Source organism: Chlorocebus sabaeus, chromosome 21 (genome assembly GCF_047675955.1).
Source record: "Chlorocebus sabaeus isolate Y175 chromosome 21, mChlSab1.0.hap1, whole genome shotgun sequence".
Lineage (NCBI taxonomy): Eukaryota > Metazoa > Chordata > Mammalia > Primates > Cercopithecidae > Chlorocebus > Chlorocebus sabaeus.
Genome location: NC_132924.1, coordinates 22,547,751 through 22,572,271, shown reverse-complemented (window position 1 = coordinate 22,572,271; position 24,521 = coordinate 22,547,751). Strand labels below are relative to the sequence as shown.

The 24,521-nt window shown below is 41.4% G+C and overlaps 1 protein-coding gene across 3 annotated transcripts in view; it reads left to right on the top strand.

Annotated features, from left to right (window-relative positions):
* The window catches only part of POU6F2 (POU class 6 homeobox 2), a 501,581-nt gene that overhangs the window by 201,128 nt on the left and 275,932 nt on the right, over window positions 1–24,521 (top strand). For all 3 annotated transcript variants that reach the window (XM_073008947.1, XM_073008946.1, XM_073008948.1), the window contains one exon: window positions 21,618–21,709. In XM_073008947.1, coding sequence (XP_072865048.1) covers window positions 21,618–21,709 — 92 coding nt within the window. The remainder of the gene's footprint in view (window positions 1–21,617; window positions 21,710–24,521) is intronic.

The window sequence follows — 24,521 nt, the reverse complement described above, 5'->3', positions numbered from 1 at the left end:
CTTAAGTCATTGTTTTCTAACCTACTCTTTCTGACAGTGCATCCATTCTGCGGTTGAAGTATCACCTGTTTGTTGATTGTCCCTGAGTCTGTGTCTCTTTCTTGAGCATCTGGTGGTATCAACATCACCATCAGAGTCCCATAGGCACTTTACACTTACTATACCCAAGCCTGAAATTTTTATTCCAGCAAAAATGCAGCAAGGAAAATCATGTTTTCTGGGAACCTGGCTTGGCAACAATTGACATATCCTTTAGACTAGGGGTCCCCAACTGCCAGGCTGCAGACTGGGACCGGTTCATGGCCTGTTAGGAACTGGGCTGCAGGAGGTGAGAGGCAGGCAAGCGAGCATTACTGCCTGAGCTGCACCTCCTGTCAGATCAGCAGCTGCATTAGATTCTCATAGAAGCATGAACCCTATTGTGAACTGTGCATGTGAGGGATCTAGGCTATGCACTCCTTCTGAGAATCTAATGCCTGATGATCTGAGGTGGGAAGTGTCATCCCAAAACCATCCCCCACCTGCCATATTAGTCTGTTCTCACATTGCTATAAAGAACTACCTGAGACTGGGTAATTTGTAAAGAAAAGAGGTTTAATTGACTCACAGTTCCATGGACTATACAGGAAGCATGGCTGTGGAGGTCTCAGGAAATTTACAATGGTGGCAGGAGGCAAGAGGGGAGCAGACAGTTCTTACATGGCAGGAGAAGGAGGAAGAGAGAGAAGGAGGCAGAGAGAGAAGTGGGAGGTGCTACACACTTCTATAAACAACCAGGTCTCTTGAGAACTCACTCACCATTACAAGAATAGCAAGGGGGAAACCTGCCCCCATGATCCAATCACCTCCCACCAGGCCCCTCTTCCACGTTAGGGATTATAATTAAACATGAGATTTGGGCAGGAACACAGACCCAAACCAGATCACCACCCTCCTTGGTCTGTGGAAAAATCGTCTTCCACAAAACTGGTCCCTGGAAACAAAAAGTTTGGGGACCATTGCTCTAGACCAATAATTCTCACATTCCTTAGGCCTAATAATGCCAAGAGTTCATACAAACCACCTTCTTCTATAGCTTCCATTGATGAAGAGTGAATTTCAAGTTGATTCTACTACTCGTTGCCCACAATAACAAATACAATTCCTCATTATTATAACACAAAACACACTATGCAAATCTAAATTATTATGTCATGCTCCAAGCCAAAGTACAAACATTTTCACATTTCCAACATAAAATCCCCTCAGAGTCCGACATTCCGACCACCTGATTAAGGTCCATAAGTCCAGGCTGACACCTGCATTCCCTGTTAAGTCTTGCAAATGCCGGCGTCCTCCCTTCCTAAGAGGCCCAGTTCTGTTTTGATAGATACTAAAAAGGGGCAAATTCATGTGTTTAGTCTACGGGAAAGGACAAGCTGGTCCATGCAAATAGGCCAATAAATTATGGATTTATTTGAACAGCAATAGAATCATCATAAAGATTAGAGTGACCCAATCTGTTAATTTTTCTTTTTCTCTATTTTGGTTATCTTTCCCCCTTCAGGTGCAGAAAAATTTGAATCAGTGCCAATTTGTTTAATTGGATTTTTTAAATAACCACAAAAAATATCAAGTAGTCCTTTTAAGCTTTTTGAGTGAGCTCAACAAGGGCCAAATCAATTAAGCAAATTGCTTTAAAAAATAACCTACTAACTCCAAACAAACCACTTCCCTATTTCAGAGATATAGTATATGCCTAGATTTATGCCCAGCACATTTTTCCAGCTGAATTACCAGCTTCTCAGCACTAGGGATTAAAAGGGAAATGCTGACACAATCTCAGCCATGGTAGCAAAGTGGTGCAGCTTTAATCCAGCAGGGCTCTTTGGACAGCAACTGTGGGACAAGGTAACAGTTCCCTGGAGTTCACCAAGCCTGGGGCTGTCACCCGATTTGTTTGTGGCTTGGGTGGGGCACTCATGCTCAAAATATCTGCGCTCTGACTTACAAGACATTTTTCTCTCCTCTTTGGTTTTCTTACATAAATATGTGTGAAATATGAAACACGCCAAATGGGTGGGAGATTTAATGGTTTTCTTTTTCCCTTTGTCTGCCACCTTCCCCCTCACCTACAGTTTAATAAACAGTAGCATAAGAGCTGTATTTTCTTCTGAGCAGTAATATGTAACTAGAACAAACAGAGGACATAGAAAAGGTGGAGAAAAGTTAGATATATAAGCAAGAAAAAGTGAGTTATTGATTTTATTGACTGGTCTGTTAACTTCTGACATTGCAATAAAGTCTTATTTATTTGTATACGGAAGACTCAATTACATAGATACATATCATTTTAACAACTGGGTTATTTACAGGAGAATTGCAGCTTCATAAATAATATAGACCTGGAATTTCTCAAACTGATGTTTATCCATTGTTACCTAAAGAAGTTATGATGGCTGCAAGTACACTTCTGTGTAGTCATTAGAACAGCATTACAATAGGATGGGTGGAGGGATGGGGGCGGGGTGAAGGACAGTAGTGTACTAAGAACAAGAATGCTCAGTCCAGTGAAGATATACAGCAAATACTCCCGGGCTAATCAGATCCAGGACAGCGCCACTGAATTGTCCTCCCTCCTGCCATAACATGACAACCAGGAAAACTGTCAATGGAGACAGTTGGGTTCAGGCATCCAGGTCTTTAAAATTCTGTTTTAACTATTTTTACAAACCCTGAAATATAATGCTAATGACTTAAAACAGAAGATTTTGAAGGATATGTCTAAAAACAAAGCCTGCATCTGAAAGAAAGTTTTATAAAAATAGAACCATGTATTCCCAAACATCTTCTCTTGATGGGGCAACTGGTAGACATGTAGGAGAATATTCTAGTGCTGCCCTGCATTCCCTGGAATTTCCTAGAGCCTCTTTCAGGTGATCTCCTGAAACAATTCCTTGTTTAACCATTAGTTTGATAGGTAGCTTCATTGCTAGGCTGTAGGCCCCAGAGGCTCAGGGAGCATATCTGTCCATCATTCAGTAAATATTTTGGGGAATGAGTAAATTAATTAAGTAATGTGAAATGTGACAACTTGGTGTGTGTGTGTGTATACATATACATACATATATATACACACACACACACTTGGTGTGTGTATATTGTGTGTGTATATATATATAGTGTGTGTATATATATATTTAGACACGTGTGTGTGTGTGTGTGTGTGTGTGTGTGTATATATATATATAGATGGAGTTTTGCTCTATTGCCCAGACTGGAGTGCAGTGGCATGATCTTGGTTCACTGCAACTTCCGCCTCCCAGGTTCAAGCGATTGTCCCACCTCAGCCTCCCGAGTAGCTGGGATTACAGGCACTTACCACCACGCGTGGCTGGTATATTTTATGTATCCCTAGCATGTTGCAAAACATGTTCCCCCTGGCAAGAACTTAATAAATATCATGTTGAATGAACAAATGAACAATTTTCAGATGAGGTGGCTAGAGTTCATAGTCAATAGTGAACTTGGAACTCAGACCAGGGTCTTAGAACTGGGAATCCCCAAGCATAGCTCTCCTTCAGGGCAAGGACTGAGAGCTACTGGGAATAGAATGACAACTGCAAGAAAATACCAGCAGAATCCAGCCTGGGCTCTGAGCAAGCATTTGCTACTTGGTTAAGCATGCAGGCTGTCACTACCTCCCTGGTGGCTGTCTCCCTGGTCTTTGTTTATTTATTTGGCCCCTATCATTATAGTCCACCTATATCTACATGTGTGCTTATGCTCCACTTAGGACCTGAGTTATTTTGGGGATGCACGTTCAGACACCACCTCAGCCTTTGTATAGATTCCTCAGCACCAACCGAGCCATTTTTGCCCAGAGCCATCACTGCCAGACATTGCCCTGAAAATGATATCTTCCACACTGGAAATATAATTCCTTTCATTCTTCTTCCACTACTGCTCATACAGGACTACGTAGATTTCTGTCCCGAGCTCTATGTCCCTTGGGTCTGAGCCCTGAGTAGTGCCTGTCATCTCCCCTTCTGCAGAGCCTTTGCAAATCACCAGGGAAGGTGCTGTCATGGTCTGCTCCTTCCCCAGCTGTTTCTTCCCCTCCTGACCCACCTGTGGGCTCTACCCTGCCCCCAGGCATTGACAATGTTTAAGGCTAATGCTCAGAATCTCAGTATCTTGTCAAATCAAACAGCTGTGACCCGGTTTCCCAGGCCTGTCGCCTGCTCTATGTTCTGGAGCCCTGCTGGGTGACATGCCTACTAATGTGATCGCCAAGGTGGTCTCTTGTCTCCCTTCAAATACAAGGTAACAATAAGAATGCTTACATTTATTGTGTGTTTACTATGTGCCAGAAACTGCAATTATGCAATTTATTTATTTAGTGCACTTCATCCGCACTCTATGAAGGAGGTAGCATTTTTACTTCAATTTTACAGATGACAAAACTGAGCCAAGAAAGATTAAGCAGCTTGCTGGAGGTCCCATGTCCATTAAGTGGTGGAGACAGGTAATCCACCTTCAGAGCCTGTGCTCCTCGTCCTAAGGCTCTTGCTAGATTCCTGCCTGGGGCTGGCGCTTAACCACTGACAGGCATCCTGATGGAGGCTTTGTCTTTGCCTGCCTGTTCCACCCCAAACCCCAAACCCTGACTGCTCAATCTCCTGACTCAGCTGTCTGAGAGTAAGCACCAAAGTTGGAAGCATCGGCTAGGCTTCACTCAGTGGTGGCATTGACAAGTCTTTACTGCCATCAGAGGGTAGGGACAAGAGACAGGACAGAGCAGAGGCATGCAGCTATGCTTGTGGTCTGCATGTCATGGAGGGCCACTGAAGGGGCCAGGGGACAGCTACCAGCAGCAGTAGAATGGAGGATTTGGGATTTGAGAGCCACTACTTCTGGGTTTGAGGCAGAGAAACCAGGCAAAGGTAACTGAGAGATGGGCTTTTTGAGCATGTGTGATTAGAAGACAAACATAAATGGAAATGTGAAATTAGGAGGAACTGGAGCTTTTGAGAAGAAAATGCTGAGGTTTTTTTTGGACCTTTGGGATATGGCATTTTTCAGAACACTGGATACAAGCTCAAAGGAGTTTTTAGATGTGGTCATTTCGATTTGAAACCCCCTCCTCCTCTGGTCTTCCTACACTTTTTTCCATATGCCTGAATTAATTCTTACATATTGGCCACATGAGTCTTTGATTTTACAGGTTCTACTAAAGTGTCCCCTTGTTAAAAGGCATCCTCTGTGGCCACAGTGATTTCTTCAATGCTTCCCTCTTTCCTTCTTTATCATGATCATTTGTGATTGAACAATTGTATGTCAATGTCACTTGTAAAAATAATTGATAATGACAGCCAACATTTGTTGAGTATTTATTATGTTCCAGGCACAGAGCTGGGCTCTTTTCATCCAGTAATCTCTTTAAGTCTCACAATTATGATGCAGGTGCTATTATTACCTCCATTTTACAGTTGAAGAAACTAAAAATCAGGGAGGTTAAATAACATCCAAAATTACACAGGCAGTGCATATGAAGCAAAAAGGAAAGCACAAGTCAGTCAGATTCTACATGGTTGTCAGAATCATTTTTTCATAATTTTTTTGAGACAGAGTCTCACTCTGTTGCTCAGGTGCAGTGACATAATCTTGGCTCACTACAACCTCCGCCTCCTGGGCTCAAATGATTCTCATACCTCAGCCTCCCAAGTAACTGCCATTGCAGGTGCACACCACCACCCCTGGCTAATTTTTGCATTTTTAGTAGAAACGGGGTTTTGCCACATTGCCCAAGCTGGTCACAAACTCCTGGCCTTAAGTAATCTGTCCACTTTGGCCTCCCAAAGTGCTGGGTGTACAGGCATGAGCCACCCTGTCTGGCCTGAATCTGATTTTTAGAGACTCTTGTTATCTTCTTTTTATGGGGTTCTGGTTACAGGATTATGTGACTGATCTTCCTGAATTTTTCAGAATCTGATTTTCTAAAGTCTAGGCACATCTGGCTCTACCTCACATTCCCTTTCTTGATAAACAACTCGTCTGATAAACAGTCACATTATCCTAAGGATCCCATTACAGCAACGTGGCCCAGTTGTTCAGAATTAAGTCTAGACTCTGCTCCCTGAACTCCAGAGAGATGAAACTGTCAGACAGGTCAACCAGAAATTTATCAGATATTCTGCTTTCAGCTGACATTTCCAAGAGAAGCTCTTCATTGTCAAATGTATCTCCCTGTACAAAATTTAATAATTAGCATTAGATGGCATCATCCATACCTCCCACATGGTTTGGGGTCCATCATATACCCTCAAAATGAAACTTGTACTCTTTAACTGAGAAAGAGAAGAGCAGCCCTAACACCTAGGACCTGGCCTGGTGCTCACAACTGGGACATTGGTATTGTCCCACTTAGCACAATTTCACAGAACATCAACATCAGACGAGACCACAACATCAGACAAGGCAACTCTGACCAGGATGGGCCACGGCAAAACCAGGTGCACTCCATTATCGTGCCTGAAGACGGACAAAAAAACGAACATTGTCAAGACCACAAAATGACCAACTAGTCACTCATTCTGGCTAATATGAGTGCATACTGTTCTTTTATCAAATGTAGTTTGTTTTTGTGTTGTTGTTGCTTTTCTTTTTCTTTTTTAGACGGAGGCTCGCTCTGTCGCCAGGCTGGACTGCAGTGGCATGATCTCCGCTCACTGCAACCTCCACCTCCCAGGTTCAAGCTATTCTCCTGCCTCAGCCTCCCAAATAGCTGGGACTACAGGCACGTGCCACCACGCCCAGCTAATTTTTTTTTACATTTTTAGTAGAGGTGGGATTTCACCATGTGGCCAGGATGGTCTTGATCTCCTGACTTCATGATCTGCCCTCCTTGGGCTCCCAAAGTGCTAGCATTACAGGCATGAGCCACCATGCCCAGCCAAATAGTTTTAAATTGGCTTCATTTTTCCTACCTCCTGCAGAAGAATTATCAAAGTGTTCAATCATAAAGTTGCCCCACTTTCAGAAAGCATCATCCAATCCAGAGTGAAGTTTCACTTCCTTGAACCCTTTCCAAAATCACTGAGTGCAAGCCCAAATCCTGTCAATCATTCCTTCTACCCCCTTCCTACTGAGATGCCTCCATGGTATATGTATGTCTACAGGGCCTCACTCCCTCACCCAGGCTGGAGTGCAGTGGCACAATCATAGCTCACCAAAGCCCCAACCTCCCAGGCTCAGGTGATTCTCCCACCCCAGCCTCCTGAGTAGCTGGAACTACAGGCATGCGCCACCATGCCTGGCTAAATTTTTTTGTCATTTTTGTAGAGATGGGGTTTTGCCATGTTGACCAGGGTGGTCTCAACCTCCTGAGCTCAAACGATCCTCCCGCCTTGGCCTTCCAAAGTGCTGGGATTACAGGCATGAGCCACTACGCCTGACCCTTCCTTTCAGTGAGTCTATATATCAGAATGTGCTCCACCACATGGTGGTCTGTTGCTGAAGTATGTTGACATGCCTAAATACTCCTCATGATACACATTGATAGACTAGCACATAATACATAGATTTGTGTACAATGCAGCTTGGGATTGAAAGAGCACAAGAACTTGACCAGCCTCAGGTTTGAATCCCAACTCTTCCTTTGCCACCTCCTACTTTTCTAAAAAACAAACAAACAAACAAAAGGTTTGAGTCAGTTACTTGAATTTTCTAACCCTTAATTCTAATATTCTAATATCACGGGTTTGTTATGAAGATTAAATGAGATCACAGATGCAGAATTTTCTAGATAGAATATTGCCAGATTCTAGGCTGATGCTCAAGGACTAGGTGTTTCTTTCCCTGATCCCTTCTTGTTTGAGTCAGCTCCCTCCCTCCCTGCTTTCTTTTTCTTTTCTCTTCTTTTCTTTTCTTTTATCTTTTCTTTTCTTTTTGCCTTGCCTTGCCCTGCCCTGCCCTGCCCTGCCCTGCCCTGCCCTGCCTTGCCTTGCCTTCCTTCCTTCCCTTCTTCCTTTCTTTCTTGGAATCTCGCTCTGTCACCCAGGCTGGAGTGCGATGGCATGATCTCGGCTCACTGCAACCTCCGACTCCTGAGTTTAAGTGATTCTCCTGCCTCAGCCTCCTGAGTAGCTGGGATTACAGGCATGCACCACCATGCCTGGCTGATTTTTGTATTTTTAGTAGATATGAGGTTTCACCATGTTGGTCAGGCTGGTCTCGAACTCCTGACCTCGTGATCTGCCTGCCTCAGCTCCCAAAGTGCTGGGATCACAGGTGTGAACCACCACACCCAGCTGAGTCAGCTTCTTCTAATAAAGCATTTTATCCAACTGCCACACTCTAGCAATACATTTTAACCCACTAAACCTGAGGATCTTTAGAAATTGTACATCAAAATCTCCAGTTTACTCGACTTCCTATTGTCTGTGCCATAACTCACTGATATATAGAGCCCAATGAGTAACGAGTACTAACATATTTTATTCATTCTAAGATGTACAGCCTTTTAACCAACATTTTAATGAGGCATCTTAAAAGAAAGATTTGGGGATGCAAACTGGGATGTGCCTTATAATCAGTGGCATGTCATCGTTTAACTGGCAGCTTTGTTTCTTTCCTTGTGGAACAAAATATTCACAAATTTTACATCAATAACATCTTAGATTCAATAAAATATGCCATCTATTTTTTAAACTATTGAAATTTTTTTTATTATTTCACCTTTTCACCATTGTATTTAGGGTTATTGTCTGTGTCTTGTTTCAATTCTGATCCTAAAGTTCTAAAATCAAATGTAAACTCAAAAAGTAAAATTTTTAAGTATTTGGACTGAAAACCTGTAAGTTATAATCAGAGTCCAAGTCATGGTTAGTAGGGATATTTATATAAGATGAGCTCTGACACAGACCCAAAAATAAGTTGATATAACAAATGGAAATTGCTACACAATTGATACTATCATGTAATAGTGTTAAAATAATGATAAAAATAATCTGAACAAGTTCTGTGGAGCTTTTGTTCTATTTGACTTTAAGTGGAACATAATCTTCAGAACAAGAGGACAACAAAATAATGCTTTGCTAAAAGGATAAAAGAATATGACCTACGTCTATTAGTAATATAACACTCTATGAATGCACTCAAGTTAATAGCATCTTTTAGTGATAGATACTTTTTCAATTACAGTAATGCAAAGAAATAAATAGACTAAGTGAGAGAAAAATGGTCAGAGACACATGAATTGAACTACTTGTTTGGCTGGTTGGTTTTTTATAACCAACTCGGGAAGGCAAAAAAGTCTCCAACAATCTCTTGATGAGACGTTGATTTCAGTTTTCATATTCTGGATCTACTTAATCTTCATAGGAATGCAATATTTTGTTGCTCCGTCTTTGAAGAAGGTTTGGAACTCTTGGTAATTTGTTTGTAGTGAGTTGTGTGACATCTTTCTCTTCCTGATCAATTTTGTGTTGTTGTCTGTTATAGAAGCTCTATTACCATAAGGGTTTGCTAACTAGATGTGATGCTACAATTTCATGCAATGTAATTCCTCTGGGGGTATTTCCTTCCTGTCCTTTACTGAGTTCTAAATGACCCCCCTTTCACCAATTTTGAGTTGCACACCAGAGTGGATTGCAAATGCTACTCTTTTGGAGTATCTGTGTAGAACTGCTGTTTTATTTCTGCTTTAAGGGATTTAAAATTTTCATTACCCTTATTTAAAGTGGTACTTTGGCTACTTTTGTAAAGAATGTGGTGTTCTGAGAGCAAATAACTGAAATGGATAGGACAGACTCTTATCTTCATGGACCCTCACAAATGGAAAAGTAAAGATATGGATATGGAAGGAGAAAGTGGTCAGGAAAATTGCCATAAATAACAGAGCAATGATATTGGGCTACATTTGGCACAAGTTTTGTTGTGTTTTAAAAAGGATAAATATGGTTCCCTTTAAGAGAATGCGGAAGCAGCTCTTCCTGCTGTGAACCTCTTCCTTGGGCGTCCTCCCAGCAGGTTGCATGGAGTAAGAAGTGGCCCAGGTTATTACTGTGATTGAGAGCATTCCTCCAGCACATTTTCTTTCTCCACATTCTCACACCTCCCCCTTGACTTTTGTGGGATAGGATTTAAGAGTCTACTGCAAATGTCTGATGCAAGCTAGGAGTTGTGGGTGCATTCCTGCTTTTAGTACTGCCAAATAAAAAAGAAAGGAAGGGAGGAAGAAGGAAGGAATGAAAAAGACAGAAAGGAAACAAGACAGGGAGAAGGGAAGGAGAAAAGGATGGAGGAAGGAAGAGAGGGAGGAAGAAAAATGAGAAATGGAAAGAATTATAAACTCAAACCCAGTGCTTCTTGTACTTTACCATGGGCATTGTGCATCACCTGGGGGCTGTGTTATAATGTAGATTCTGATTTGGTGGGTCTGAGACCTGGCTGGACAGGGGGCCGAGCAGCTGTCTTTCTCACAAGGTCCCAGGGGATGCCAATGCTGCTGGCCCAGGGGTCACACCTTGATTATGGAGACCCTAAACTAAGAATACAGCTGCTCTTAGCTCATGATTAACATTATTTTAAAGACGATTGTGGGGGTGCTTATTTCTTAGGAATTCGGTCAAGTTTTCCTGGGGAAAAAATGGGGCACAGGAAAAGGATGTCTCTGATGGGACCCACTCTTTCCCTCCCCCTACTTCTCTGCCATTTTCCCTCCTCCACCCACCATACTGGGAACCTAGAGTGCTCTGGGGCCAGGTTCCATTAGATGCAGAGAAAAATATCTAAAAACTGCAATTTGTATCATGATATTGGTGATTTATTGTGGTCTGTATTATTGAAATATTTGCATTTAATGTATAATGTAGTGTAGTCTTGAAGTCAAATGGAATTGGATTCAGATCCCAACTCTGTTACTCACTAACTGTGACCATAGGTGAATTATTTAACCTGTCTAAACCTTAGTTTCCACATCTGCAAAACGGGAACGATGGTCCTGATTACACAGACCTTCTGTGAAGATTTAATGAGAAAACAGATACAAAATACTGAGTATAGTGGCTGGCACATGGTAAGTATTGAGTCGATGGCAGCTATTATAAAATGTTTGAGCAGTAGAGAAACCTAATTGGCTAAAGACGTGATCCTGCCATCAGTGAGAAACCCTGATACTCTCATCTCTCGGCTGCTTCCTCATTGTGCTGAAGAGGCAGTGAGTTAATTTCTATTTATTTAGACAGTTTATACAGTTTTGTTTCTTGTATAAATGAATGGAATAATCATAAACACCTAATAGGGTTATTGTAAGAGTTGATTAAATAATATATACAAAGTCATTAGTGTATGACCTGGCACATATAAATATGTATATATGAAGGAAATTATATTTTTGTCTCTTAAAAATAAGGATTGAGGGAAGAAAGGAATTCTTTATTCAAAAGAATTTTGAATAAAGAGGAGTGTTGGCCACTCATTCCTGTGCCTAGAAGAATAAAAGCAGTGAGCATGCTGTGATTCCTCAAATCCTACCTTGCTGACACGAAACACATGAAACTCCCAAATACTCCAAACAGACCAGGGTCCATCTACCATGAAACAGTCACTGGTCAAAAGTAAAGTGAAAAAGGAAGCATGATGCTGTGAGTTTTTCATTAGGCTGAAATTCTTCATTTTTAAGGACTGTCTTGAGATTGAGAACACATCCTTTGGGGTGGGAGAAGGGCATTAAAATGTTGTTTGATCACCATAGTGAGAGGTGAAGCTGGCTGGGCTTCTGGGTCGGGTGGGGACTTGGAGAACTTTTCTGTCTAGCTAAAGGATTGTAAATGCACCAATCAGCACTCGTGTCTAGCTAAAGGTTTGTAAATGCACTAATCAGCACTCTGTAAAAATGCACCAATCAGTGCTCTGTGTCTAGCTAAAGGTTTGTAAATGCACCAATCAGCACTCTGTAAAAACAGACCAATCAGCACTCTGTAAAATGGACCAATCAGCACTCTGTAAAATGGACCAATCAGTGCTCTGTAAAATGGACCAATCAGTAGGATGTGGGCAGGGCCAAATAAGGTAATAAAAGCTGGCCACCTGCACCAGCATCCCAAAGCCGATGCGATGCGATTCGAGGTTGTGGAGGCCTTGGTGTTTTTGTTACTCTCAGTGAATCCTGGCTGCCAGTCAGTTTTTGGGTCTGCACTGCCTTTATGAGTTGTAACACACCGCAAAGGTCTGCAGCTTCACTTATGAAGTTAACGAGACCACGAACACAGTGGGAGAAGCAACTCCGGACGCGCCACCTTTAAGAAGCTATAAGACAGGGAAGGTCTGCAGCTGTGTTTTTGAAGCCAGTGAGACCAGAAACCCACCAGAAGGAAGAAACTCGGGACACATCTGAACATCTGAAGGAACCAACCTCCGGACACACCATCTTTAAGAACTGTAACACTCACCATCAGGGTCTGCAGCTTAATTTTTGAAGTCAGCGAGACCAAGAACCTACAGGAAGGAACCAATTCCAGAACCAGTAGCACATGACAATTAAAATTTTTTCTTGGAAAAATTAAATTTCAAGATCCGTATTCCTATTGACCCAATTACTAATGTTCTTGTTTAACTGCCCTGTTCAATCTCAAAATCTGGGGAAGTCCATGGTCTGTGGTGATCTAATCACCTGCCCTTTGTAGTCACAAATGCAGCTACTGCTGATGAAGAACCACTGTTTTCTGTGTTGAAGGCATCTGAGGTCTTGTACCACAGAAGTGACTGCACCCAGAGACCATCATTTTCAATTGAAATAATGGTTTATTCTGTTGTAACTCATGCTTAAATCATATTCTGCATGACAGATTAGTACTTGCTGCTGAAGGGTTGTGCAGAGTTCAGACCTCTGGAAGGCGTCTGGGGTCTTGGAGGAGAAGAGGGGAATGAGATATCACCGTCGTTCTCACAATAACTTTGGTCTGAGCCAAGCGTGTGGACTCGTGTCACCACAATACAGCGATCTCTGGTCCATCCCCATCTCCTTTACAGGCTTCAGTTTCCAGTATCCATGTGGGACCACTTGGCTAACAGTCTCAGTGAGTAAAAACAGTTTAAAATCCCTCATAAGAAGGTGTCAGGGAAGTCCTGTACGTCTGTAAGGCTGCAAAGAGAGCCTTGCCGATATTAGAACACAAATTTCAGAATGTTTTAGAAGTGGGCTGGAGGATGGGATCTTGCAGAAAGAACTGCAGCGTTCTCTGGCCTAGCCATTTCTACACCACAGTACTGTAATGCAGGCGTCAGGTACGAAAACATGGACTAGCTCCCTTCACTTCGCCCACATCTCCTCACCCTCAAAACGCTCGCCTCCCTCTCTCTCTCCACTTAAGCTGGTCCCACAATTTCAAAGAGTATTTAACAGCTTTGGCCATTTTTCAAGCATATTTAAAACCAGCTGTTGGTAATTCTTGCCTGTTTTACTATGGGTAGATAAACTGAAAACAATTTAAAACTAGGCCAATCACACTGCCTTGAAGAATCTAGATGATGTTCCCTTGTTGTCAAGCTCCCCAGTGATTTGGCGGCCAGCCAGGAGAGAAAAATCTGTGACGGTGTTAGTGAAAGCGAAACACTGTTGCAAAGGTAGATCTACAGCTGAAGAAAGGTAGGTGACACCTTTTAAATGCTTCCTTTTTTGAAGAATTCATACCTTGTCTCTCTATTATCAGCATAGATAATGAATTAGAAAACCAAATTTTATCTTAATTTCCCACCAAATGACATCTTTAGGAGGTCATTCATAATGACCTGTAATAGACATGTTAATGATTTGTGGGTTTGATTTCTGGTTGGGGAAAAATGCCATGTTTAAACTTCTCTGTAAATATAAGCATTCTTAAGAATTTGAACTAATTTGGGCCGGGTACAGTGACTTACGCCTGTAATCCCAGCACTTTGGGAGGCTGAGGCAGGCAGATTACCCGAGGTTAGGAGTTCAAGACCAGCCTGGCCAACATGGCAAAACCCCGTCTCTACTAAAAATACAAACATTAACCGGGCGTAGTGGTGCGTGCCTATAATTCCAGCTACTCAGGAGGCTGAGGCAGGAGAATCGCTTGAACCCAGGAGGTGGAAGTTACAGTGAGCTGAGATCAAGCCACTGCACCCTGGCCTGGGCAACAGAGCAAGACTCCATCTCAAGAAAAAAAGAAAAAGAATTTGCACTGATTTAGAAAAGCGACTTTCTTGAAGCAGTTTTAGGTGTAGGGACAATTTTCAAAATTTGAAGATCCTTTCTGAGGTTTCTTGAAGGAAAACTAGTAACCCCAAATGGTATGGAAACGGAGTCAGTGGAATCGGCAGCGAGCTGTAGGGAGGTCACCTTTCACGGACAGGTGACAGCTGCAGTCTCACAGAGCCCAGCAGCCAGCAGAATGCCATGGCTGGGATTTAATGCTTTGTGGTCACCATCCTGAATTTCTTCAGAATTTGTCTGTGAATTTGTGTTTTATGAGTAAAGTTCAATGGGACATCTGAGCGTGTAGGAGGATGGAGGGGGCTTAGAGTTCCCTCACCTCCCCAGGACAGGACGGGCTCCGGCTGCCCACTCTCTGTCCCTGGTGGCCCTGGAAGCCTGAGTGTGGCTGTCACGTGCTCCACTCTGCCCTTCTCAGGGGGCTTGGGCTCAAGTGAGGGGAAGGTAATATGCTCAGCATGTGACTCATCAAGGGTCTTCCTGCTCAACCCCAATCCAGGTCTCCAACACATCCCAGCCAGAAGGTTGCAATCCCTTAGGTTCGCCCATCTGCAGTAAGGTGGGGTGGTGCCTTGGGGAAGGAGAGATTGATTTCCCAGTCCCAGGCCAGGACCTGCGTTTTTATTTTGCACTGATCCCCACAAATTATTTAACCCTGTTGGCACAGGGTTGAGCAAGGACGAAGAAAGAAGGAGGCTGCTTAGATGGGCATGAAAGCCCAGAACATGTGTGACTGCACCATTTGTGGATTCCAGAGCCCAGCTGTCAGTTGCAAGGAGACTCCGTCCAGGAATGGAGTGCAGTGTTGAGGGTGCCTCCTAGCGATGACCTTGTCAGAGGAAGTATGCATTTCCTAGGAGAACTGTTTTGAAATGAGCAAGACTTCTTAAACTTGAAAAGGCACATTTTAAAAATTAGACAAACTATTTTTGGATGCTCTAAAATCTGTGTCTGAATTCTTTCCACTAATTTTGATGCATACCTCCATCATTTTAAGAATGTGAACTCATTGTGCTATACCCCAACACCACCATACACGCATACATATGGAGATACATAAATGTGTACATACATACGAAGGCCTGGAGCTGACCTGTGGGTGATACAAAATGAGAGACTTTTCCCTGAAAGAACTTACGCTCTTGTAGAGAGAGCAGTACTCAAGGGATAATCTCTACCCCCAAAGTTCTCTAACTGCCTAAAGTGTGTCATGGAATTTTGCTAAAATACATTTGATGACTATCTCCTTTATTCATGTCTCTCTGAGAAAAAGTATTTACAGAAATTGAGACCTTTATTGACCTGGATATCGCAGGAGTTTAGCTCTGCTTCTATTAGGTAGATGTGAAAACAAATGATAAAAAAAAATTGTTGGAAGAAGATTGAGGGATATTTAGTAAATTTTGAGGAAGAAAAGGTCATTAAAGTCTTCTATAATGCGGACTAAATCTACATATTTAAAAAATGAAGCAATTATTGAGGAATTTTGGCAGATACTACAAAAACATCTTCAGTCCAAATAAGAGATTTGTAGGATTTCTTTTTGCACTTTATCTAAATGTCCCAGATCTCCCTTTGGCTTTTCATGTATAGTGGCAGCCTTAAAATAAAGATTTAGAACCACTTAGGACCTAGACCCTTCACCCAAAGAAAGGTGGACTTCCCTCTGCTGGAGCCAGATAAGTCACTCACTAAAAGAATAAAGAAATGCATTTTTCATATTAATGTAATCAGACAGTCTTGGTTCTCCAGGCCTCAATAGGTGAATTTACAAGTACCTGACAATGTAATTTGCAAAAACGTACAAACCGTTATGTGGATTAATGAATGTTGGATTTCCAAGCGTGGCTTGTAGAATTAGCCTTGGAGTCTCAGATTCTACTGAGGGTCCGTACAGTGTTCTGTATGTAAATACGTGTGTGGCCAGTATCATAAAGAAATTCTAACTGGCAATAAAAAGAGGCAAACAGTGGCAGTAGCTCAGCAGAGATTTTTATAGACACCTCCACCCCCTCCTTGGCATTTGGTAATCTTGAAAAAGTTGAAAGAAAGAGAAGTTTAATTTAGAGGGGACTTTTGCTCTGCTTAGCTGGGGTTCACACGCCCAGCATGAAATAATAATGCATCCAACTGTCCGTCTTAGAATAAGTAACCTTTATGTCACCTCCTTCACTGGTGGAAACTGCGAACAGTGGGTGAGAAAGGTATGACTACCAGAAAAAACTGAGGGATCTCTGTGACCTTCAGGTGATTATGTTTGTGCTGATGCAGAGAGCACAGAAACCCAAACTCTCTATCCGAAGAACCCCATTCATAAAAAATGCATTGGTTATTAACCAGAGAATCTTAAGCACTGTACTTTGGAGGGATCGCTGATGCATGGGAGGAAGTGGAGCTGCTTTGCCTGGGATGAGCAATTTATATTTGCAATTCTGTTCCTTTCTCAATCTGCACTGGCCGTCATATCCTCTTTGCAAAGGGTAAGGCTCCAGAAAGGAGTATATACTCTCGGGATTTAAAATAGTGTATTCGTTTCTTAAAATGACTTACTTGGAAGAGTCAACTCCAAAAAGAGGGAACAATTCAAAACTCTGTGCAAGAGCGAACATCTGTTTTACTTTCAGTGTCGCTAAGAGATGCTGAGCCAGGTTTCCCTTGGTGAATGAAAATCTGTTGTACCAAATTAAAAAAAAAAAAAAAAAAAAAAAGCAAAACAAAAATGAACTTGCTATGAGGAGCGCAATGACAGTCATTGGTGATGGTTGTTCAGGGACTCAGCTTGAGCCGTGTGGAGAGAGTGGAGTGTGGGAGGCTCGGTCCTCAGGAGGGCACTGAAGAAAGGAGTGTCGTGCTCAGGTGGTCACCCCTCTCGGCTCTGTGGGTCACAGTCCCTCCAGAGCAGAGGGATCTGCAGGCAACCCTGTGGGTTTCGGATGTGAGATCAACCTGGGACCAATGGTGTTGAGTGAACAAATGCCCTCTGACAACCAGGTCTTATAACAATGAATCAGTTGTATCCAAGTGTACCATCCAGTCTCCTAATCAGTATTTTGATGTCTTCACCATTTATGACCTATCCTTTGCATAATAGATTCAAATCAGGGTTTCTTGTATTTGCAGATAATTAACTCCTGTTATATGGCTATTTTAAATTTTATATTATGATCCCTTTAAAATCAGTTATCATACTTTTAAAATTATCTGTGAACAAATCATAATTACAAAACAGATGTATCTGAGATGATTCCATCCTTGCTAAGCTAGAAGTCAATCAAGATTATGATAAAAGAATGGTGCTGATAAAGAAGCTTGGAAGGCCAAGGAGATTACACTAGCTGCAGACCCATCGGCCATTCAGAAAACAGATTGCATATGGCAGTGTCAGCACAAAGGAGATTCAGCCTTCCCTAGGTAACATCCAAGCCACTGCTGGCTCCCTGTGGTCTTCAGTCACAGGTAGAGTTTCATAAAACATTCACGTGAGCTACCCTTTAGATGCTCTGTCAGTGGCCTCATGAGGGATATCAACCTCTGTGTTCAGGAAGCTCCACAAATGATTTACAGGCCTGGGTGAGAACCACTGGTATAAGCCATGGTCTGTGTGAAAATTTGGAAACTGTGCCACTATGTTTGTGCCATATTTCGTGATTATGCTACCATGGACTAAAGGAAGCACTATATATGTAAACATCTTGCTTTGTAAGCTCTTCAGGACCCAGTCATTTAGTTCAGCTCCAAACATTCATCCAGTGGTACCAAGGACAGAGTTAGGGTTAGTGCACAGTGGCCACCTTTAGCCAGTGTGCAAGAGAATGTGAACTGCACAGAAAGGGACAGAGGGGCAGGAATATGAATTGAGTTGGCTTGGAGCAGGTCGCTATTATAGACACATTAAATAATATTAAATATTATTGGATTAAATACAGCTTAGGCTGGACATTGTGGCTCATGCCTAAAATCCAGCACTTTGGGAGGCCAATGCAGGAGGACCACTTGAGGCCGAGAGTTCAAGACCAGTATGGTCAATGGAGTGAGATTATTTCTGTACCAAAAAAAAAAGAAATTAGCTGGGTGTAGTGGCTTCTCCTGTAGTCTCAGCTACTCAGAAGGCTGAAGTAGGAGGATTTCTTGAGCCCAGGAGATCAAGGCTGCAGTGAGCAATGATCACACCACTGCACTCTAGCCGGGGCAACAGAGTGAGATACTGTCTCTCAAAAAGAGAAATTAAATTTTTTTATTAAATAACAGTAATCAAGAGAAATAGCACTTACGTGGCAAGCATGCACTGTTTCAAGAAAGTTACATATATATTAGCTCATTTAATCTTCACAACAGCAGTGCTATGAGAGGGGTACTATTATTATCCCTGACTTTTACAAGGTGATGCATGAAGTTGGAAAACAAGCCAGAGTTCACATTCTCAGTTAAGTGGTAGTGCTAAATTTAAACCCAGGCAGAGTTTAATTTTTTTTTAAGAGTTCTTGGTTTTAACCCTTACACCAAACGGCTTTTAATATCTAAATTGGAATTGAGGTAGAATTTGCCAATACGCTAAAAATTTAAAGATATTTCAAAGGTTTATGTTAAACAACAGACAGCAGTCAAGTGGATGCCAGTACTTATCTTAAGGGAATTGTATCACTGCTGAACTAAAAGCCAGACCTCTATTTCTACTGAAAAAGAACTGTGAATGAAATGACAGCATACAGTGATGAACCAGGAGCACAGCCTATGTCCCGTAGAGCTCGTAGTTGCTGCCTCGAAAGCGTAGACTGCTAACTTCAGAACAGACTTCAGAGAGCTTTCCTGGAATTTTTTGGTCTCAGAGATGTAACATGTTTCCTAGGCTCCTGGTCAGGAGAAACTCACCCAACCCATTCAAGTTTGTGTTTTCATATCTGTGCTCATGAAAATATCCAACGTCAAATTCTCTGCAAACGTTCAGCTAAGTGTTGCTTCAGATCTCTCTGAAACCCTTAGCCGACATCATTTATTCATTCTGACTTCCTGATTCCCCGTCTGGCTCTGAGAAGGCCCTTGATTCCAGAGCTGCCTTCTAGCCAGATGGATTAGCTTATGGTCCTACAAGGTTATGTGTGATACATGTGTTTGGGGAAAATGGAGATACACATTAAGAAGAAACATTACTTTTGGATCCAGGCAGGAGAGCATACATAATCTCCTCTAGAGCCTGTGAAAGACTTCATTTTACACATGAAATTGTGTGGAATTGCCCTGGACTGCACTGAACGTGGTTTTTGAGAATTAACCAGCCTCAGAACAAGCTGCTGGGCACCAGCTAGGCCTCAAAGCAACAAAGAATAAATGTAAGCAAATGTAATCTGTGTAAAGTTGAGGGGAACAAACGCACAATCTTGTTGACACAGTGCCTGTGTGAGACCGATCCTAAACATTACGATGGCGCGCATTAGAAACAGAGTCAAAAAGTGGGCTTAGTATGCATGAAAGAAACATGAGACAGAAGGGCTTGGCATGGTATAGAAATTTTTTAGAATGAAGGTATTCATTTTTTAATTGCTTAAAAGGGCTTTTCTATTTTTCTGCGCGTTGTAAAACCTCTCTTTTCATAGTCTGGTATAAAAACCCATGCCTGGCAAGTATGGGAAAACAACCGAATTTTTTTAAAATTGTGCACTTTTAGCCATTTGAGTATTTACCTAATCTGAATATTTGACCAAAAACATCACTTTGAAATCTCATAAGCTCTTTGAAGTACGTAAATTTCTGCTGAGAATTTTAGGGCAAAATGGGACTTGGGTATATAAGAAAGAACAGAGATTTGAAAGGTTTGCGCTGCACAAGCCATCTCCCAGCTTAAAATGCCGTGCTTTTAAGCATAATAGGTAAATCACATATAAAAAAATTTAGAAGAAAGGTCTTCTGTACATTCTGAGGAAATGATTGGCATCTTATGATGGGTCATCTTATCGTTGTTATTAAATGACAGCAATCATTAAAATACCAAACGTATTTTGACAGAATTCACTTTATAAAATGTCAGCAAGTCTGTGTTTTTATTAGTTTGTTCCAAATCAATTTAGAAATTTCAATAGAATGCTTGTAAGTATTCCGCAAGCAATGTCCATTCCTGACTTTCTGCACAAAAATATTACAAATTAATCAGATTTTCAGATTTCCGCATAATGGCTTTGCACATTTATTGCTTAATCCTATTATAAAATGCTGTTATGATTGACACATCGTGGTGGAGATAGAAGTCAATTGAATAATATGTAGCAGTCAATTTTATTTGTAGCTTAATGTGCTGAAGTATTTTTCCCTGTTTCCATTATTTATAAGTCTGTCCCTTTGGAGAATATATAGGAGAATTTGTTTTAAATGAGCCAATAATACCTTCTTTAAAATTTATAAGTGTGACAGAGTCATATCTCTTTTTCTGGGTTGTCCATGGCATGCCGGTAAACAGGGTTTGAAGTGTCTTCCGCTTGTTATTCATAGAACAAACATCAGGAAAGAGGATCTTGTTAAGGTTTGCTTGGAATTGGATTTCAACCACTCATTAGAAAACTCCAAGGAAACAAAGCTACCAAGTAGAAATTCTCAAAAATTGCCACTGGTTTTATTTGTTTGTTTGTGTATTTATTGTTTCTACCACTATCTTACCTGCTACAGTTTGTCCTGAAACGAAGTACAGAAGCACACATAGAGAAATGACCATGTTAAAAGAGTTTGAAGGATTTGCTCTTGAGTGGAATTTCATTTTTTCTGCCTTGCTGTCCAGTAGGATTCCAGTAAAGGAAGCAAGCTGTGTTCTGTGCTTAGCATGGCGGAGCTCCCTGGAGCTATTGTGGGACTCCTAGTGTTTCAGTTAGCACCCGGGACACTTGCTTAGGGAGAGCCATATTCTTTTTAGGACATTGTGTAAGGTGATATGGAAAAAGGCTTAGTTTTCAGGAAAGCGATGCCATAAGATTCAGTGTTCAAAGAGTATGGAAGAAGGGCTTAGGAGTATGGAGGGATGGGGAAAGCCATATTAGGGGAAAATATTGATGGACTTGGTCATATCTGAGATCACACTTTGTTTAATTTTAGGATACTAGATTAGCTGTGGCTCGCTTGTACTTAAAGGGTGTAGTTTCCCACACATATGGCACACTGGCGTACTCTATGAAAACTGACTGTGCTACATTCTCTGCTGTTCTGTTCTTCTGCCTCTTGATGAACTTGGCCATCCTGAATGTCTCTCATCATTATTTATGCAGTCGATAAGTGATTTGAGCACTGGAGATATTGATAAACCACTCTGTCATATCATCTATGCCTTAACGTTATGTGACATCATAGGAAAATGGGGTCGTGTGCAGTTCCCAGGCTGGATCATATATTAAGGGAGCATTTCTTTTTTGAATTCCAGGGGCCAGAGGAAACCCAGCACTATCAGACCCAGGCACTCCTGACCAACACCAGGCCAGTCAGACCCACCCACCATTTCCAGTTGGGCCACAGGTCAGTATCTCTCAACTGCTTTCCATTAGGCTGCATTTAGGATGGTTTAGCCATATAAATAACCAAATAAATAATAATGAGTTAAGTCCAATTAACTCCAACAGAGCAAAGATGGTAATAAATTTTCATATGAAAAGCTGTATGACTACATTATTTATTAAATACCATCAAGAAAATATGCGTTTGCAAATCTATTCTCTCTTCTTAAAGGAAAGGTTGGCTTTAATCATGTGGAAACACTTTTTTTTTTTTTAACTTAAAACCCACTACAGTTGTGCTGTTGGTTACCATGCAGTTTTCTGGAAAGTAAAACTTTAATGACTGGAGTGTGAAGAAAATTAAGTTATTTCAACCTTACTATAGCCATTTTTGAAATACAAGATGTGATTTAATATAAAAGAGTTAATGCAATTTTAATGCAAGTTCAGCTTATTGGGTTTGACAATATTGTACATCATACATAGCTCTTGCATTAATAAAGAAATACAATCATTATTTTTTAAAGTCCAATATTTGTTTTTTGGCAGCCTGATGTGGGCTATATGGAGATGTAGAACACAATTATAAAAGGCTGGGCTTTTTTTTTTTTGCCTTTTTACCTCTATCATTTAGTGTGAAGCTTTCAGAGTTCATCCTGCTTTTATGGAAAAAGAAGCTGAGACTTGGGCCTTTCTCTCCCTTTTGTTGTCATTGTTGCTCCTGGAAGTTAATGACTTTCAGCACATTGAGGGCTCACGCAAGTTTAGAGTGAGGGTTGGTCTTGACATTCTTATTCCACTAGCCACCGAGACTCCCTGTGACCTCAGATCCCATAGTCCATCTTGGAGCACAGATCGCTCCGTGCCTGTGGACAGAAAGCCTGGGCAAATGTATGCTGGCTTATGGAAGCCTAGAGAGTTTTCCTGGGACTCTCAGGAACAGGATTTTTGGTGTCATACTCTTTATAATTTTATGCTTGTAACATCCTGTGTGTGTTCATGTAATTATGTGTGTCTGCGTGTATGCATGCCTGCACACCTGCCTGTGAACATACTGGGGGTAACACACTCTAATGCCTTCAGGTTGGGTAGGCAGTCCTACAGGCCCAGGTCAGTGAGGCATGGTGGCCCTGTGACAAACTGGAGAGTGCATGCCCTGCCTTGAGCCCACAAATCCTATTTTTAAAATGCTGCAGACCAAACCCCCCAAATCTGTGACCCATATATAGTCTGAAAACTACTGATTTGCCTTCCCTCTTACCATAATATCACTATTGGCAGTGATGTAACACCGGGAATCTGAGGGCCAGCATGTAATTTTGTATTCATTCCCGACGTATATTTATTTTGCTCATTAGAATAACTGTAATTTTTTAAAAAGGGAAGCACGGTTACTTGGTGTGAATTTAGCGAAGTGCACAAATACATTAGGAACAAGGCCTGTGGGGTCTAAAGCAGCAGTTCTAAGCTCAGTTGTGCAAAATCCTAGGGCTCTGCAGAGTCTTCCCCTAAAGGGTCCTGAAAGGAACACTGCAGGGAATGGCCAAAGTGTGGACTTAGCCCTCTCCACACCACCCCTCATTCTTCAGATAAAGCAGCCCCCACTTCTCTAAATCTGTTCTTTGTATTGGAGGGGATACAAGAAAGGGGTAAAACACGGGCTCTGGAGCAGCCTTCCTGGGCTTGAACTTGAACCCCCTCTCAACTAGACATGGGACTTGCGCAAGTTACTAGCCTCTCTGTATCTCATTGGTAGAATAACTACAGCATTCGAATAGTGTCTGGCTATTATACACTGGGCTTGGTAGTATGCTGTATTTAATTACCTATCCCTCACATAAGAGTTTTGCATTGGTTCTTGTAGAACAACAACAGACATGGGATTATTATGTTCCACACGGCTCCCACAAAGCTGCAATGAAAGTCCTGAATCAAGGACTCTAAAATCAAATGACTCTTGGGGTCATCTGGCTTGACCAGGGCAGGAATCCCTCCAATGTCATCCCGGTGAAGAGCCCACGTGCTGCACTCAAAACATGCCCAGCAGTTGCCTTTCCCTACCAGAGAAGGGCTGTTCCATCCATAGTGCACATAAACATGTGTTTGTATAATATCATTTTAATTGGGCAAAGGATGTTAGAATAATAACAAAAGAATTATTTTCAAAGATTCTAAGTTTTATCCACATCAAATACTTTTATGTCTTATATTCTGTTTTAGATCTTGTCATTGTACACACATAATTCTACCATTTTAACAATAATCATTCAAGTTTACTTAATAGTTATACAGCTTATTTTCTATTGCATTCTCATATTACAAACATTTTCTACTTTTCTACAGAGGTGTCATAATGATCCATTTTAATGACTATGCAATATTTTATCTAGTTTAGTACTGTAATAAACTATTTTCAATATTTACCTATTTTGAAACATAATGCAGGTTTTTATGCAGTTATCTTATTTCCTTTTGAATAATATCTTCAAGCTATATCCTAGGAATATATTCTGAGTTAAAGGGGGATAAATATTTTTGCAGCTCTTGATAATCTATTTCTAAATTGCTTTCCAAAAGGATTATGCTAGTGTACATGTCCCCCAGCCATAGATCTGCATAGTGGTGTCAATACAGACTTTCCAGCATTGAGTAAATTTTCTACATTATTTTTGTTGATTTAAAAGTCAAAAGTAGTATTTCGTTGCTCTTTTTGAATCAAAAAATCCCATTGATCCCAATAAGTTCTTTCTGGAACAACAGAGAATAAATTAGCTGACAGCTTCAAATACATGAAGACAGGATCAAATGGAAATTCATTGGAAGAACAACATGTA